At 39.9% G+C, this 18,039-nt stretch overlaps 1 protein-coding gene across 1 annotated transcript in view; it reads right to left on the bottom strand.

The window, feature by feature from the left end:
* Positions 1 to 9,434: 9,434 nt before the first annotated feature.
* Positions 9,435 to 18,039, bottom strand: part of IL17RD (interleukin 17 receptor D) — a 93,062-nt gene continuing 84,457 nt past the window's right edge. Inside the window, exons 12-13 of the mRNA XM_050958458.1 lie at positions 14,482 to 15,418; positions 9,435 to 10,693 (exon numbers count right to left, since the gene is read on the bottom strand). Of these exons, the coding sequence (XP_050814415.1) occupies positions 10,578 to 10,693; positions 14,482 to 15,418 (1,053 nt within the window). The 3' untranslated portion in view covers positions 9,435 to 10,577. The remainder of the gene's footprint in view (positions 10,694 to 14,481; positions 15,419 to 18,039) is intronic.

Genomic DNA, 18,039 nt, shown 5'->3' with positions numbered 1-18,039 from the left:
CCAAGGGCCATGTTGGGGTTGCAAAACTGTATGGAGGGCCAGGTAAGGAAGGCTGTGCCTCCCCAAACAGCCTGACCCCTGCTCCCTGACTGCCCCCCTCAGAACCTCTGGCCCATCCAACCCCCCCCTGCTCCTTGTCCCCTAATCACCCCTCCCAGGACCCCCCATCCCTAACTGCCCCCTGGGACTCCATCCCCTATCCAGCCCCTCCTGTTCCTTGTCTCCTGACTGCCCTGACCCCTATCCACACCCCTGCCCTGACAGGCCCCACAGGACTCCCACGCCTATCCAACGCACCCTGTTCCCTGACGTCTATCCACACTCACACCTCCTGACAACCCCCCCACCCAGGACTCCCACGCTTATTAACCCCCCCATTCCCCATCCCCTGACCGCCCCCCCCCAAACCTCCACCCCATCCAACTGTCCCCTGCTCCCTGTCCCGACTGCCCCCGGGATCCTCTGCCCCTTATCCAACCCCCTGACCTCCTTACTATGCCGCTCAGAGCAGCATGTCTGACAGCCGCGCTGCCCGACTGGAGCCAGACACACTGCCGCACTGCTCAGCAGGAGTGCGCAACCCTGCCGCTCAGAGCGCTGCCCACATGGCGGCGTAGCTGCAGGTGAGGGGGGACAGCAAGGGAGGGGCTGGGGGCTAGCCTCCCCAGCGGGGAGCTCAAGGGCCGGGCAAGAAGGTCCCGTGGTCCAGATGTGGCCCGTGGCCGTAGTTTGCCCACCTCTGCTCTAGGCTGTGCTCTGGGTCTTTTGTGTATGCAAAATTCCCACTTACTTTATATAGGCAACAAACGTTCAGACCATATAAGTACTGTTAATACATACGTGCAATGGGAGCTGGTCTATCTGAACTAAAGATGTTGCGCAGGTAGATTGAACATGTTTTATTGGTCTAACTTGGTATTATTTTGATTATTGAAAGATGATTGACTCTACCATACATTAAAGTCTGCAACAGACTTATATTTATGTGTTTATCATTATTCATTATCTGATGTTATAATATGGAGGTGAAACCAGACAAGGATAAGTTAATGTCTCTTTTATATCTCAATGAATGCCAAATATAATTAAAAACAACATGGAACATGGAGAAACGACAGAAAAGGGGGAAAACACAAGAGGTTTAAACTAGTAGAACAAAAAGAAGCAGAAAGGAGTACAAAGCTGTTTTAATTGGAGGTAACAATGAAAATGCCTAAAAAAAATCCCCTTTTGGAAATCAAACAATGGAGAGTTGACCCTGAAGAAAGAAATGCCATTCATTAGAGACTGGAATTGTGCTAACAACTGTAAGAGTAAATTATAGACATGCATTATAGCCTTTCAAAAAGGTGTGGGAGTTGTGAGCTATTCAGGCAAAATAGATCACAACAGGCAGAGGATTATTGTTCTGGGGATTATTGCATAACTAACTTGTGTTTTGAGAAATAGTTGTAAAATGGGACAGAGAAAGCAAATTAGTTGGCTGAGGACAATTCCAAGTCATGAATATGAACCTAACCAGAGCATAAATCCTTAGGTGTGTATGGTCCAGAAATATCAGTAACACACTTGCATTTATTTACTATGTATTCATAGCCAAAGGTGTGTGAGTGCCTTAACGAAAGATTAACTAAAAATAATGAGGAAAAAAGCAAAATGGCCCCAAACAAATCCTAGGACTCCTGTCAAGTATATACTAAATTGTAGCACAGCCGAGTGAAGCTTGTGAAACCTTGGTTTTTGCACTTCACACTTTGTTGTGATTTGAATGGTGCATTTTCAATGTTGCGCTTATATGCACTTCTGATTTCACTGTAACTTTATTCCAACACCGCTTCCATTAACTATGTATTGCCCAGTACCAGAGGGGTAGCCGTGTTAGTCTGGATCTGTAAAAGCAGCAGAGTCCTGTGGCACCTTATAGACTAACAGACGTATTAGAGCATGAGCTTTCGTGGGTGAATAGCCACTTCGTCAGATGCATGTCATGTATGTATGTATGTATGTACTGCCCAACACTTATCCTGTGAAGAGACAGTGGTTTCCTTTTTAACTAACACCTAACCCAAACCTTGGCGTGTTTGCAAATGCTGTAGTAAAGGGCAGCCAGCTACCTTCCTGTTGCTGACTCAAATCATGTTTTTATGGGAACCACCCACAAGATCAGAGCGGATTATTAAAGAACAATGGGCTAATTCTTCTCTCCCTTATATATATTACACATATTATCCTGGTGTAACTCCACTGAAGTTAATGAATTTATCCTGATTTGCAAGGATGTGAAAGGAGAATCAGGCCTGCTGGACTTGATTCATCCATGCACTAGCACAGGCATGAGCAGTTGAGAGGGAATGTATTCTGGGAATACTGGGAGTTGGTACACCACCATGTACAGGCTGGAGAAGCTCTATGGGCTGCCATAACTTGCATCCCTGCTTCAATGGCTCCTGTCGGATATCAGGAATTCAGAACTACCAGAATACAGTCTGCTCCAATTCCACCCTTGCTCTGTACATATGTCTCTGCTGTCCTCCTGTGCATGCCAGCCTGTCCTAGAATGCCCCTCCACTGGAGCGGGTGCGATAGAGGTTGCACAGAGCCTGCTCTACGCACAATATACCAGCCTCCCCACTGGTGATTCACTGTGGGAGGAGGGTTTGTGCCCATCCTATGGCCTATGTTTGCCCTGCTAGCTATTATAAAAAGTGTGCCTATGCTTTGAGCTGGAGGTGTAAATTCCAGCTCAAGGAGACACACCTGCACTAGCTCTCATCAAGCTAGCATACTAAAAATAGCATAGCCATGGTGGTGCAAGCCATTGGAAAGGCTAGCTGCCCTGAGTATGTATCTATGGTCCAGATGGGATTGTACAGGGGTGGCTAGTCCTTCCCACTGCTCACACCATCAAGGCTACCCGCTATTCAGAGCTAACACACTTATGTCTCCTTAAGCTGGAATTTTCATCTCCAGCTCAAAGTGTAGAAAATACCCAAAGGGGCTATTGAACATTGATTAATCAGGCCTGATGTCACTAATCAACAATACTTACTGATGGGTTACCAACAGCTGAGAGTGTCTGAGTTATCAGTAAAGGCCCAGGCATGGAAGCCAGAAATTCCTGCATTCCAGTCACACTGCTGACACTAATTCCATCTGTGACCCTAAGATCCTTATCTATGTTTCATTTGTGAAATGGGTATAACAACACTTACAGAATTTATATTCCTGGATGTGCATTTGAGGATCAAGGCCCCCGTACTGTAAAGTGCTATATACCTTCAAGGTTTTATAAACATATTGATTAGCACCTTATGCCACTGATGTTAGTAGGGCTATTTGAGGAGTAAGGTAATATTCAACACAAGTAAGAGTATCAGAATGTGGCCACTGTAAAGAGCTTAGAAAATGTTAATGACAAAGTTATATAAATCTTCAATGATATGCTACTATATTTGTATAGTATACAGTACTCTCACCAGGGTGGCATAACAGTGCTACGGTTGAATCAGGCAGTAACCAGTCAGAGCAAAAATATTATTAGAACTGTGTATTTCAAATGTTACAGGTGGAGTAAAACCCTCTTTGATGTATAATCTTGCTGGGCACTTTTTTTCTTGAAGCACAGTTTAGTTTGGTATTCATGTTACAGATTAATGGAACAAATCTGTTCCCAGTGTGTTCAATGTTCCGTTTTGGTGCACTGGACATCTATTCTTCTGACAGGTTTAATCGTAATGAGCATGGATTACAAACTCATTCTCTGAAGACTGGAGAGGACTGAATTATATTTTCAATTAGTGTCTATGGATCTAGGCCAGTGGCTTTCAATCTTTTTTTCATTTGTGGATCCTTAAGAAATTTCAAATGGAGGTTCCAACCCCTTTAGAAATCTTAGACATAGTCTGTGGACCACCAGGGTCCCCCATTAATTCAAAGATAAAGTGTAAAATATAGCCTGTAGATAGATTGTAAGCAACATGTTAACTAACAATATTATACTGTTCTATTCAGCATCATTCAATAGAAGCAGTGGTACTGGACACCTTTACAACTACTATGAAGGGAAGCCCAGCTGTGGTTTGTTTCTTTCCTCCTGGCTGATGGGGAACTCATTTGGAGGTTGAGCTCAAGCTGAGTCAGAAAGAGAAAAAACATTAACAGTTCTACTGTTTACAACTGTATTAAACTGTGACAAATGTATGTTGGGGGCGGGGGAGGGAAGCAGGGTGCTGGTTGCTGTATCCACTACTGCATCCAGCTAAAGTAGACAGGGACAACAGCTAGGTATTTCTGCTCAAATGATCAACAATGAGATGTCTAGCATTGCTGGCATTTAGATCATACTCATTATGCTTCAGAGTAAACTCACAGTTGGAAAAGATGGAGACATTTTACACCTGTGAGAGGTATTCTTAGAGGCTATCCCTCTACAAACCCAGGAATTATGGAGAACATGAATAGCTTGTGATAATGAGGTCTTACTGTAGGTGAAATCAAATAATTTCTGGCAAATTGAACGAAAATTACCTTTTGCTTGACATATGATTTAATCTTTGGCTCCCAACAGTTTCAAAATAATTAATGTCTGATCATTTATATGTTCAGAATACTCAAATTTTATGTAGTGTGCATATTTTATATATGATATATAACTCACACAGACAAATAATTCTGTGAGGGAATTTCAGTAGCAAGTCACCACATCATTTAAATCTAAGATTAAAAAAAAAAAAGAAAGTTAGGCTTCTGGTTTTTATTTTATTTTAGGGAAAGGAAAACCAAGATATAGTGGAAGAACTCTAACTTGTGCCAGTTCTCATTGCTAGGGAAGATTTCATTGTCATTTCATTCTTAAAACAAGCAAACAAACAAAACCCCAGTTGTTAGGATGTTTTCTCTAGTGGTAACAATATAGTATATTTGAAAACACTGAAAAGTTGCAGGATTGTGACCAGTTAGTTGTTCCCTTCTTAAAATTCTTCTAAAATCGCTGCATATTAATGGTGGAATACGGAATATTATAGGATTTCTGCATTGACAAGATGTCTTAAAGACATCTAGAGTGTAACAAATGCACATGAAAACTTCACTGAAATCAATTAAGTTGCACCAATGTACGTGGGGGTAGAATTTGGCTCACTAGTTAGAAATCAGAGGTAAAATCCTGGCCCCACTGAGAAAATTCTCATTGATTTCAAAGGGGGCAGGATTTCAGCCGAGATGTCCATGTTAGTTTTAGCTGATGAGTAATTAGGTTTGTAGTTAATTGATTTCATACTAAAATACATTTAAGAATGTTTAAAGGAGACTTGCAAACTCTCCTTTAAAACCCCAGCAACTTCAGTAGCTAGACTCTGAATATACTCAAAAATCCAGGTTAAGCGAAATAGCACATTATTAGATTAATACATGATTTTTGGTGCCTTGCTATACCTGACCATACTGACCACCGACTTTCCTCACTCCAACTGAAGCCCCAGCATGCACTATTTTATGATGTTACATTGATCATTAAACCCTGCTGCATGACGGAGCCAGCATACGCAGGTAAGGAAATGCCTATGCTTTAAGTATGAAATCGTGTTTTTAAAGAGATCTTCTAGATGTGTAGTTTCAGCTGGATACAGGATTCTTCCACTTCATGTTTTAAATGTGTGTGTGCTGTTGAACTTGCTCTTTCTTCACAGGTTGCTCAATACTTCAGCCGAGCAGATGATATACAAGGGTGGCCTATCCTTGAAAAATTAAACCAGGTAAAGTTCATAGAACGTTTTGCATCCATACACAAATGGATTACAAGTGATCCAATAACCAGCTAGAAAAAGCTACTTTCATCGGGTTTAATAACTATTTAAGGTTTAACCAGTTCTTTATGAACTTACTTTATGAACTTGTTTTTTGCCAATGTTGATGTAGACAAGCTGAAAGGGTTCATCTGGTCCTGTCATTACTGTATGACAATGAGCTAGAGCAGGGGTTCTCAAACTTCATTGCATCGACAATAAAAAATACTACATGACCCCAGGAGGGGGGATCAAAGCCTGAGCAGCCCAAGCCCCAAGTGGGGAGAGGCCAAAGCCGAAACCCAAGGGCTTCAGTCCCAGGCAGGGGCCTGTAATCTGAGTCCCGATAACCAGGGCTAAAGCCCTCAGGCTTCATCCCCAGACAGTGCTGCTTGGGCTTCAGCTTTGGCCCCGGGCCTCAGCAAATCTAAGCCAGCCCTGGTGACCCCATTAACATGGGGTCCCAATCCACAGTTTGAGAACCACTGTACTAGAGGCTTTTAAAAATCTCTCAGAATGCACTGTTACAGCAGACAACCCAGGAATTTTGGGACAGATGTCCAGACACGTTGCAAATGAAAAAATTTAAGACGGCAACACTGTGAATGCAAAACTTAAACTCATTCAGCCTGGCAAGCGTGAACAATTAACTGTTTGTGCTTATTCCAGTATAGTTACAAGCAGTTCATTTCTCTAATTAAACAAGAAATACTTAACACATCCCTTATATATTCGTACATAATTTTCTAGACTAGATAGGGTCATACTGTGTATGAGTCCATCCCAAAAACCCTGACTTACCTGAGTAGTCTTTATTTAGGGGGAATAGTTTGCAGAATACATTAGACAAGTGCCTGGAACCCTTTTGGATGAAAAAGAGGCTAAATAAAAATTAGATCATTTTCACTTCTTCTGAATCAAACTCATTCAGTCCAAACTATCACACATTTTCTGGATGATGTAATTAGACTTCACTTGACATACAGAATCATGTATCATTGTGGGACCTTCTGGTAATGTACAGGGAGAATAATTACAATTACTGCACTCAAGGAGTCTTACTTCAAAAATTAACAGAAGCCATCTTTCTATACAGAACTTGTAGACAACTATTTTTTTTACAGCTGTTTGATATTAAAATTCCCTGAATACATATCAGTTTATCTCCTAAATGTGACATATGAAGAGGCATAAAAGTAATTAGGCAGAAATCTCAGATTCAGTACTATTAACCTGCTAATAGAAGCATAGTGAAATGGTATGTTTGCTTACACTACATATAGCTAAAAAAGAAAAAAAAACATGCTAATCATACAAAATTAAAAAGTAACAGGACCATGCCTTATGACTTTTTATTTTGATGTTTAACTTCTAAATTATGGTACCATAAAAAAATTTCTGCAAATATTAGCTGCTGTCTACTGTCAACAGTTTATATACAGGTACAAAATACGGAAACTATATTTATCAATGCAAATATTGAACATACAGCTACAACTTGCATCCTTAACTTTCCGCTATTTTTTCATCCTCAGAGAAACATATATCTTATAAACACATCAAAATGATCACATTTCAACACATTTGTAGACTCTAGTAGTAACAAGAGGGATTATTTCACCATTTACATTCTGTTTAGATTTTACTAACACATGAAAATAGTAGAAAACTAATCTCTAAAATGTATATCAACATATCTGGTTTTTAAAAATTTTTTTACAAGAGCTTTTGCTCGTGGCCTCTTAAGGGAAAAAAACAGAATTCTTGCAAACTCAGTAGTAATTCCCCTCCTCTATCCCCCAAAGTATGTATGCAATTTTTCTGAATGTAAAAATCAGAGTGGCTAACTTTGTCAAAAAATCACTATAAAGTAAATTAAACATTATTTCCTTCCATTTTATAATTCCATTTAATTAAAATAAAAATCCAAAGTGGTCTGCTATTTTCTACAGTCTCTACATATAGCCTATAATGACTTCTGTTCTCTTCCCCCTAAAGGCATTCAAAATTAGGCTGGTGGGGAAAAATATATTTGACTAAAATTAATTTGATTGTGGTATCTCCCCAGACTATCTATAACTTTAAGACTCAGTTAAGATTAGCAGGATTGTACACCAAATTTGTAAGTAAGAAAACATTAATGTTAGTTTGCAATGGATTCATCAATCCATATTTGAAAATGACTGTTTGTTAGAGTCCAGGGTGAAATCCTGGCCTTACTGAATTTATTGGGAATTTTGCCATTGATTTCAATGGAGTCAGGAATTCACCCAAATCTTTAGTCCTGCACACAGTAATAGGCTGTGATGTGCCCAGCCACCTCTCTGTAGAGCTCAGCTTTGCTGCACATAGCAGGTGAAAACCTCCTGCCTGGTGTCCAGGCATCCAGTCTTCGCTTCTTTCTGCAACGGAACTGCACAAACCCCACTGAGTCAGGGTCCTCCACACCTGCAGGTGGTAGGGCAGGAATTGCTCTTAAATGATGCTATCTAATTCAACCCAAGTGTTTTTAAAACTTCCAAAAAATGGGGCAACTGTAAGAATTTTGCTTTCAGTACAATCCAAGGCACAATATATAAAAATCTTCTGTAGTTGTTTCTATGCTTTCAGATCATTCGCACACTATTTAGAAATAACTAAGATCCTTGGGACATTTTGAGCTTGTGGCATTCACTTTCAGTTTAGCAGAAAAATTACAGTGAAAAATAACTGAAGAGTTTTATATTAGTAGAAGTAAAGCTCCATCATAAAGCATAAATACTGGTGTATGTATTTGCCTCATTCTATTGTTTTGTACCGCAGTTATGAAGTGTGCTGGATTCTGCTGCCAATTATTACATTTAAATATGATTAAACTACTCAGATACATGTTGAGAATCGTATCAAAACCCAGCAGTTAAGATTAAAATGAACAAACACAGAACTGAGAAAGTTCCACTTACAGAAAGGTTTTTGACAGCTGTGGACAGCTAGAACTATTATTACACCCGGATTAACACTCAATGCAACCTCAAATCAATGAGATTGGACAGGGTGCATTTTAGACCCCAGATTAGTAAATTTGGCACAGGTAGCCAGACAGGACATCCTTTGTTATTATTTACAGTGGCAAGATTTGGAGGTATTCAAATTTTATTTTGCTTATGAGGAATTGCTATCTGGAAGCTGCAGGGGTGTCTCACGTGAAGATATACCTAAATCATCATTGCAAGAGAAGGAACTTCATGCTATTTGTCTTCAGACAAATGTGGCCAGATGCATTACAGAGTGTCTGTAGTTAAAATTATGCTTGATATAACATGAGTTTAAAATGAATATTTATCCCATTCACTAGGATTTTCAGTACTGGGAATTTCAAAATAACCAATACACATTTGTCTTGTGGCTGCCCAATACAAAGATGTGCAGATGGCCAGTCACTCACTGCCTACTGTAAATTCCTATATTCCAAATGGATGTGAAGCAGCACATTTTTATGAGGAAACTTGGAGTTTACATACTTTCTACAACAAGCACAAACCCTATTAGGGCTGTCCTCAGGCCCAATAGTGCCCTACACAAAGACAAGATTTGGTGACCCTTTCTCCATCACTCTCTACATCCTTTCTCCCACCAAGACATCCAGGAAGATGATAGGAGATTCACTTTCCACTGCATAATTTTATAGAGGTATATTGGATTTTGTTTAATTATATAAGTGATATGGTTTATCATGGCCTTATTTGTGAGACATTGTAGCCAGCTTGTCAAGAATAGAATTTAAAAAAAATAGAAACAATTACCCTAGCTCTGGATAGGCGAGCAAGAAGCTTCACTTACTGCATCTCTTGCAATGTTCACCCCACACAGGCTGCAGCATTCTAAAACAGAATATTCCTAAACCAAGCTCCTGATACTGCAATGAACTCAATGTGGGAAACACGCAGGGAACAAGAATTTTATCTTCCACAAAATCAGACAGAACTAAGACTATTTAAAAGAAACGAAGTCTGAAGACAGGTTTCCACGAAAAACAATTAACCTTGAAATGGACATCAGGAAATCCAATAAACATGTGTGTCCTATAGCCTTGCATTGTACCATCCTGGAGCTGAAATGACAGAATGGCACAATACATTTCCCTTACATGTGTGTCAAAATATGGGTAGAGATGGAGCTGTGGGGGCCAGGACACATGCTTTTACCTTCCACTGGAATGCACTGGACTAGATAAAATTTTTGGAGGGACAGGGTTGAAAAAAATGCTTAAATGTTTGCTAAAGGAATATTTGTCTAATGGAGATTTACTAGGTCTGGCCTTTGGCATTTTATGACCATGACTCTTGTCACAAAAATCCCACTGATCATCATTAAAATACTCATACTATCAAATATTTCAGCATTTAAAACCAGAATTTCTGCTGCAAAACATGCTGTGCCATTGAGATGGTTAACGATCCAAGCCAAAAGTGACTAGTTATTGTATGTTCAATCAAAAATATTTCTAATAAAAACATCAGAAGTGATTTTGGATTGTGATATCTGTAAAGAGTATAATTTCAACATGCAATTTAAGATGGTAATTTCAAAGTGTACTGTCATCTTTTACAATACTACATTTTTAGAAGAGAAAAGAGTCTATAAAGAGATTTACAGGTAATAGTCTACTGGCCACAAATTCCCTTAGGAATAACAGATATCCTTCAAGGAAGCATTTGTTCCTTCAAGAACTTTTAGCAGTTGGGGTGATGTGATGGTTAACACACAAACAGAGCCTATTGATAAAGTGGCAATGCTTAACAATCTTGTAAGACATTATAAAGGTGCAATTGCCTGCAGTTCATCGGTATGGATGTGGCAATGAAGTTCTGCTTTACATATTCCAGGGACTAGGCATTTTGTAGCAGTGAGCACAGGGGGGTCTTCTTCTCCTAGGAAAGACAAAAAAAGGGCATTTTATTTTTTGAACAGTGATTATTTTATTTGTACAACGGTCAGCTGTATGTTGAAAAGAACACAACCAGTTGATATCATAATGCATTACCATATCACCATGCAGGCCATATCACCATGATCAGAAATAAAGAACTAATGCAAACCTTTCCTCATGGTGGTCTACTCAGAGAAGTTCTCACTGACAAATGGGCTAACCTTATGTCATCCCCAAAGAAGGAGGTTAGAGAGCTAAGTGAGTTTGAAGCTTAGTGCATCCACCCTAATTCAATGGCCTGTTTGAGAGGCTTCTCTTGCGGAACAGAATTCTGTCAGGATGAAAAATGTTATCAGCTCAAACGACTATGAGATGAAAGTGGATACTACTTTAAAGGAGAAAGGAAAAGTTTGTCCTGAAATATGCACAGACATTTGATAACTGCATGAAATTTACCATTAGTCTCAATTTATGTGACTTACAAATCTAAATATCCAGGATAGAAACCGTATACAGATTATGTAGTCTCCTCATATGATGATGATAACATTCTTTCCATTCTACTAGTATCTCTGGAGGATGTTAAACAGAAGCTACTAAAGTAAGACATTTTAAAATCAGCAGGTCCAGATAACTTGCATCTAAGAGTTTTAAAAGAGCTGGAAGAGAAGCTCACTGTTGATTTTCAGGAAGTCCTGGAGCACTGAGGAAGTTCTAGAAGACTTGAAGAAAGCTAATGTTGTGCCAATTTTTAAAAAGGGTGAACAGGATAACCTGGGTAATAACAGGCCTGACATTGATCCTGGATAATGGAGGGGGTCTCGATTAACAAAGAACTATAGGAGGATAATGTAATTAATGCAAATTAACATGTGTTTATGGAAAATATGTCCTATCAAACTAATTTTATATATATTTTTGATGATGTTACAAGTTTGATTGATACAGGTAAGTATGTTGACGTAATATACTTAGACTTCTGTAAGGCATTTGACTTGGTACTGCACAACATTTTTGATGAAAAAAACCAGAGTGATGTAAAATTAACATATTAAATGGATTAAGAACTGGCTAACTGACAGGTCTCAAAATGTGGTTGTTAACGAGGAATCATCAAGCAGGTCTGTTTCCTGTGAATCCTGCAGAGATGAGTTCTTGACCTACCCAAGTTAACATTTTTATCAATGACCTTGACGAAAACATAAAATCATCACTGATAAAGTTTACAGATGACACAAAAATTGGTGGAGTAGTAAATAATGAAGAGGATAGATCACTGATACACAACAATCTGGATCTCTTGGTTAACCGGGCGTAAGCAAACAATATGCATCTTAATACAGCTAAAAGTAAATATATACATCTAGGAACAAAAAATGTAGGATATACTTACAGGATGAGGGACTCTATCCTGGGAAGCAGTGTCTTTAAAAAAATATTTGGGGGTTGTGGTGTATAATCAGCTTAACATAAGCTCCAGTGTCATACTGTGGCCAAAAGAGCTAATGAGATCCTGGGATGCACTTCAAGTATGAGTAAAGAGGTTATTTTACCTCTGTTATTTATCACTGGTGTGACTGTTGCTGTGTCCAGTTCTGGTGCCCATAATTCAAGAAGGATGTTGATAAATTGGAGAGGGTTCAGAGAAGAGCCATGAGAATGATTAAAGGATTAGAAAATATGCCTTATAATGATAAACTTTATGAGCTCAATCTATTTAGCTTAACAAACACAATGTTAAGGGATGACTTGATTACAGTCTATAAATACCTGCAAGGTGAACAAATATTTAATAATGGGGTCTTCAGTCTAGTGGAGAAAGGTATAACACAATCCAATGGCTGGAACATGAAGCTAGACAAAGTCAGATTCAAAATAATGTATACATTTTTAACTGTGAGATTAAATTAACCATTGGAACAGTTCACCAAGGGTCATAGCAGATTCTCCATCACTGACAATTTTAAAATCAAGATTGGATCTTTTTCTAAAAGATAGGCTCTGAGTATTATTTTGGGGAAATGCTATGGCCTGTGTTACACAGGAGGTCAGACTAGATGATCATAATGGTCCCTTCTGGCCTTAGAATCTATGAACTTAGGTGTTTATTGATTCAAAATGTAGAGGTTGTAATAACTGCTCCTAAATCCCATACTCAGTACATGATGTTGGCTTACAATGCATGTATAAATATCATGGGTATGTGGGATAATTAGGAGAAAGTACAGGTTGCAGTGTATTTAGTAGGCACATAATGCTCAACTCTAGATTTCTCTCTCTTCCAATTTACCCAGGGCCTACTGGAGATTGTGGCTTAGGGGAGGTGGCTGAGACCCTAGACATGACCAACATGGTTTGGGAGAAGTAACTGAAAAAAGTAGCAAGGGTTATTTGGGGTCGTTTGATTGGGTGAGTATGCCCGTTGTTTGTAACACAGCCTTGGACCCTCTTTCGTAGCATTCACCTCTATCAGCTCACCCATGTTAAAATACAATTTGCCTGATTGATACTAAGATTTTAAAATGTGTTAGTTAAAATATATTTGCTACGTGACTTCAGAACTACATTACTGGAGAGATTGCCTCTCTCCTCTAGAAATTCCTGACAACAGAGATGCTTCAGCTGACAGTCTGGTGATTCAAACAGGAGGGGGACTGCTGGTCAAGCATTCTCCTAGTGGGCCCCTTAACTCTGAAACTGACATCCCAGCTTGGTCTAACAGCCTGAAGTCTAGCAGCATGCAAGGTTTTCGCAGGCCTTTGAGGAAGGCGGATGGATTAGCAGTGTTGAGGGAGTTAAAGAGAACTACATGTACGAATTCTGAATGAATGACTGGGTGAGGTGGTGTTCATGGCTTACTCAATAAAACTGATAAATCTGTACTTTCCCCACCTTTGGCATTTCAGATTTTATATGTTTTCTCCAACAAGTCTGCTATTCAGCTCTTCCATATCTACTGTTATCTCCACATCCACCTTGTATCAAACAGTGCCTATGACTAAGTCTGAACTTTAATACCCAGCAAGGTAAATTCAGTTTCTTAAAAGACAAGACTTAAAAGACTCAGCATACATTGAGCAAACAGTGAATCATTCAACCTGATGACCATCTAAATAGAAAGTATGCCTGTTCAGTTTGCTTAGGGAAGAGCTGAAAGTCAGTAGATCACACTTTAATTATAATAAATATAATGCTGAATACTGTTTTTCCCCAGTTCTTAAGCCGCATTCAGTACATCATGGTCAATAAGACAGCAGCAGCAGGTAATGTTATATAGCATATGTTATAAAAATCCTAATATCTTATGTGTGTTTGAGCTCTTAGTTACCTGCAGTACAGTAATGACTCTCGATCAGCTAGGGGAAGACACCATTTTATATTCTATTAGAGCTAGGAGATCTATTAGAAGATTGGTCCTGCTTTGAGTAGGGGGGTTGGACTAGATGACCTCTTGAGGTCCCTTCGAAACCCTGATATTCTATGATTCTACATGCAAATTGAAATTTATTTTTAAAGTTTCATGACTTTTAAAACAAATTTCAGTAAGCTTAGAGAATGATCAAAATTTAAAACTTTGATGAATATTTTTTGCCACCAACTAAAAAAATAAAAAAGTTTGCCTTTTTTGACTAGCTCTATATTTTAACTAGCCTTCTCTCCAGCTTCTTATATGGTCCCTTATTCCATGGTACTTATGTACTCAATGTTCAGTTTTATGTTGCTAAAGGTATTACAGCAACATGTGAATATTTTGTATTAATGCAATTTAGAAAAACTACTGCATCTTACCTAAACCCGAAGATGAAGAGACACTCTCCGTAATGGAAGAGGTTTCAGTTTGGTCAATCAAAAGTCCTTCCATTAAAGGTAGAGATAACTCAGATGAAGGAACAGAAGAATCATAGATTCCTGAATCCCGGGGCATATCTGGAAGATTGGCAGCTTTTACAACATGCAACAATGGCTGAAGAACAGAGCTACCAACTTGAATGTCCTGAGTCTCTGCATCTTCTCCAAGGTTAAAGTGCTGAATTATACAGTGAGAGTCTGAATTTACAGCAGGGATAATATTTACATCTGTTTTCAGGTAGAAATCCCCATCAGTCACCTGTTTACTCACTAAGTCATTTAAAACCAAGCCTGAGTCAAATTTTTCCATCACAGGCTCTTGGTAATGTAAAGGAGGTTGAGGAAATGGAATGAGTTGTTTCTCAAACCAGTCAGGCTCCTGCTCAATGAACTGGTGCATATTGCAAATGGCAACATAAAGGGACCGGCCAGTTTTGCTCCTGAAGTAGTTTCTTTTGCTAATATTTACAGGGTACAACTCTGAATCCTGAAGGCTCAGATCTCTGGAGTGTAAGTGAGAGTAAAGCTGAGGGAGGTTATCCATGAGCTTGTACTTTGTACTTAGATCCACAATGCCAGGAACGTCACCCTCACAGGAATAGTCAAAGTAGACTGCAATGAACTTGCAGAGGTCATCTGAATTCTGCTTTGCCTGACGCAGCTTCTCTGCGATGATAGATATGGCAAGCAGAAAGAGTTCTCCTTTCTCAGCATCTCTGGTTGCTCCCTTGTGCTTCCAGTTCTTTTTTTCCACAAAGTATTTCATTCCCTTGGAACATACAATGATGACAAATTGGGACTCGTTGATTTTTTGAATAAGCCACTCTTTCTGCCTTTCCTTAGAATTTTTTAAATCTTCCCATATATCCAGTGCAACCTGGAAAAGAAGAAAGCATCTTGGTTAACATTCAATGCTGGATTTAGGAACTGAACAAAGGCTAGATGTGTTGTAAATGCTCAATGAACCCGCTTGTATTTATTAAGCAGATGCGAATCAAAGATGAGGAAGACTAAGGTCCGTCCATGCTGTGAATGGAAACTATTTTCAAACAGAAATAAGTAATACATTTTAAGAGTAGTTAACAAAGAGGTAAATTGTGTGACTCTTGCTCACTTGGGTAAGCACTTACTGACATGAAGAGTCATAATGAAGTCAATGGAACTACTTTTGTTGGTAAGTGCTCTTCAAAGCGAGTAAGGGTTGTACATTCGGCATGGGAACTACGTATTTTCAATGGGTTACAGAAACCTGCAAACCCTGTGGGCAAGAAGGCTAACTTTCACGACTGTTCTATTGAAAATGTTAGTTATAATGTGTTTTTGCTGCCTAAGTATTGTTTAAGGAACAATATACCTACATTCCTGTATTACTTGTACATAGGGCCCTATCAATTTCATGGCCATGAAAAACGCAACTGTGAAATGAGCCCTTCCCCATGAAATCTGATCTCCCTTGTTCCTAGCAGTGCCCCAGTAAAGGGGGCTCCTAGCTCCATCCCCCTGCACAGCTGATCTGGGACGGGGGGAGGTGAGGAAGAGACCAGTCCCACCTCTGGGTGCCTCCCCCTGCTGCAGGATGCTCTGAGACTGGACAGCAGCCCCAGAGGTTCCTGCAACTGGAGGAGACTTGAGGAGTTGGGTCCAATCTTCCCTGTGCTGCTGGGAGTGCCTCAGCAGGGGGCTCCTAGCTGCTAGTCTGGGCATGGCTGGGACTGGACAGGACTTGCTCTTTCCCAGCAAACCTGCTCTTGGTTCTCTCTCCAGGCTGCAGACAGTTCTGCACTCCCTTCTCCCAACTCGCTTCCTGTCCCCCTCCCTTTGCAGCTGCTAGGGGAGGGGACATTGTGCAGGGAACTGCCCCTTCTCCCCCACATGCAATTATTAGCTTATTTCAATAAAAATAAAAAGGTGAAGCACCTGACAGAATTTTCTAATTGACACTTTACAGCAGCAAATCACACTCAGGGCTCAACTCACTGATTTGGTAGATACAGACAAGGGGGAGATTTTGTAGTACAGTAATCTCAGTTGACTGCCTACCAGAAGACGTGTAATTACTATAAAATGAATATCCAAAATAAATAAAAATCTCAAAAATGATTACTGCAGCGGATTGTGTGAAAGAATTTGGAAGCCTAATTCTACATGCCAATGGTGACAAACTATTTTGTACAAGTTGCAATGTTTCATTGGATCACACACATCAGGCAACAGTTAAGTGCCACTTAGACTCGGAAATCCATCAAAGCAGAAAGAAGGATGCAGATACTGCACTGTTGGTAAACAAAAAGTTAAAAATACAAAAACAATTTATTCTCTTTTTCAGAAGATGACAGCGAGCTCTGAGACCAGTCATTTAGCTAAAATGGAACTTGTGGATGCACTTGTAAGTGCTAATATACCACTGGAAAAACTTGATCACCCAAAGCTGTAAGAGTTCATTCAATGGAATGTACAAAATGCCAGTTGCTTACTAAGTGCAAATAAGTTATGACAGGCCTACTTTCCAAAGGTTTTTGCTACACATTTTGAGGAGATCAAGTCTCAAATTAACTCATGCAAGTCTTTTGAAATTATTTAGGATGAGTCCACAGATGAGCAAGACAACTATGTACTGCATGTTCTGTTTGATTTTATTACTGACAAGGCCAAAGATGGGACAGACAGGAAACTAACAACAGTGCTCCTGTTGATGGTGGATTTAACCTTGCTTAACGCAATTCCTGGCTTTGATAAGAATTGTAGGCTGGAGATACCTGCTTACAAAAATATTGCAAAAGAAGCGGACTGTAGTTTGCCCATGCTGCAGTTTTGGAACTCAATGGAAGGCTGAATTCCCCATCTTGCAAGGCTAGCTCGGCACTGTCTGACAATTCCAGCAAACTCCATTGATGCAGAGAGAGCAGTTTCTAAACACAGACAGGTGTCTTCAGCACAGAGACAGGAAATGAAGAAAGACACAGTTGCTGGATGCTCCATGCTGACATTCAGTTAATGACATTTGAAACCAGAACATTTTTTTCACTTGTTTTTGTTACTTTAAGGCTTTGGTTCTCAAGTTTGAGTCTACCAGTTGTAGGTTACCCTACAAAATTGCCTCAGATGCCTGTATCTACCAATCAGGGAGTTGAGCCCTGAGTGTTATTTGCTGTTGTAAAGTGTCAATCAATAAATCCTGTCAAGTTCACATGATCTTTTTTATTTTACTGAAACATGCTTATAATTGCATCTTGAAGGGGGGGGAACCCTGACAGTGACCCCTCCTCTTGCAGCTGCGTAGCGATGGGGGCAAAAAGTGAGTGTGTGCAGTGGGGTGGGGGTGGGGGGTTGCGGAGCTTTCTGAAGCCGGGAGAGGTACCCACGAGCAGCTATGCAGAGGAAAAGCAAGCTAGGACAAGCAGCTAGGAGCCCCTGGCTGGGGCGCTCCCAGCAGCACAGGGGCAATCAGACCGACCTCCACCTCCACCTCTGGGAACCTCCTGTGGCTGCAGGAAGCTC

The sequence above is a fragment of the Gopherus flavomarginatus genome, chromosome 6, assembly GCF_025201925.1.
Source record: "Gopherus flavomarginatus isolate rGopFla2 chromosome 6, rGopFla2.mat.asm, whole genome shotgun sequence".
Lineage (NCBI taxonomy): Eukaryota > Metazoa > Chordata > Testudines > Testudinidae > Gopherus > Gopherus flavomarginatus.
Note: the sequence above shows the minus strand (reverse complement) of the source record. Positions and strands in the feature narration are given on the sequence as shown.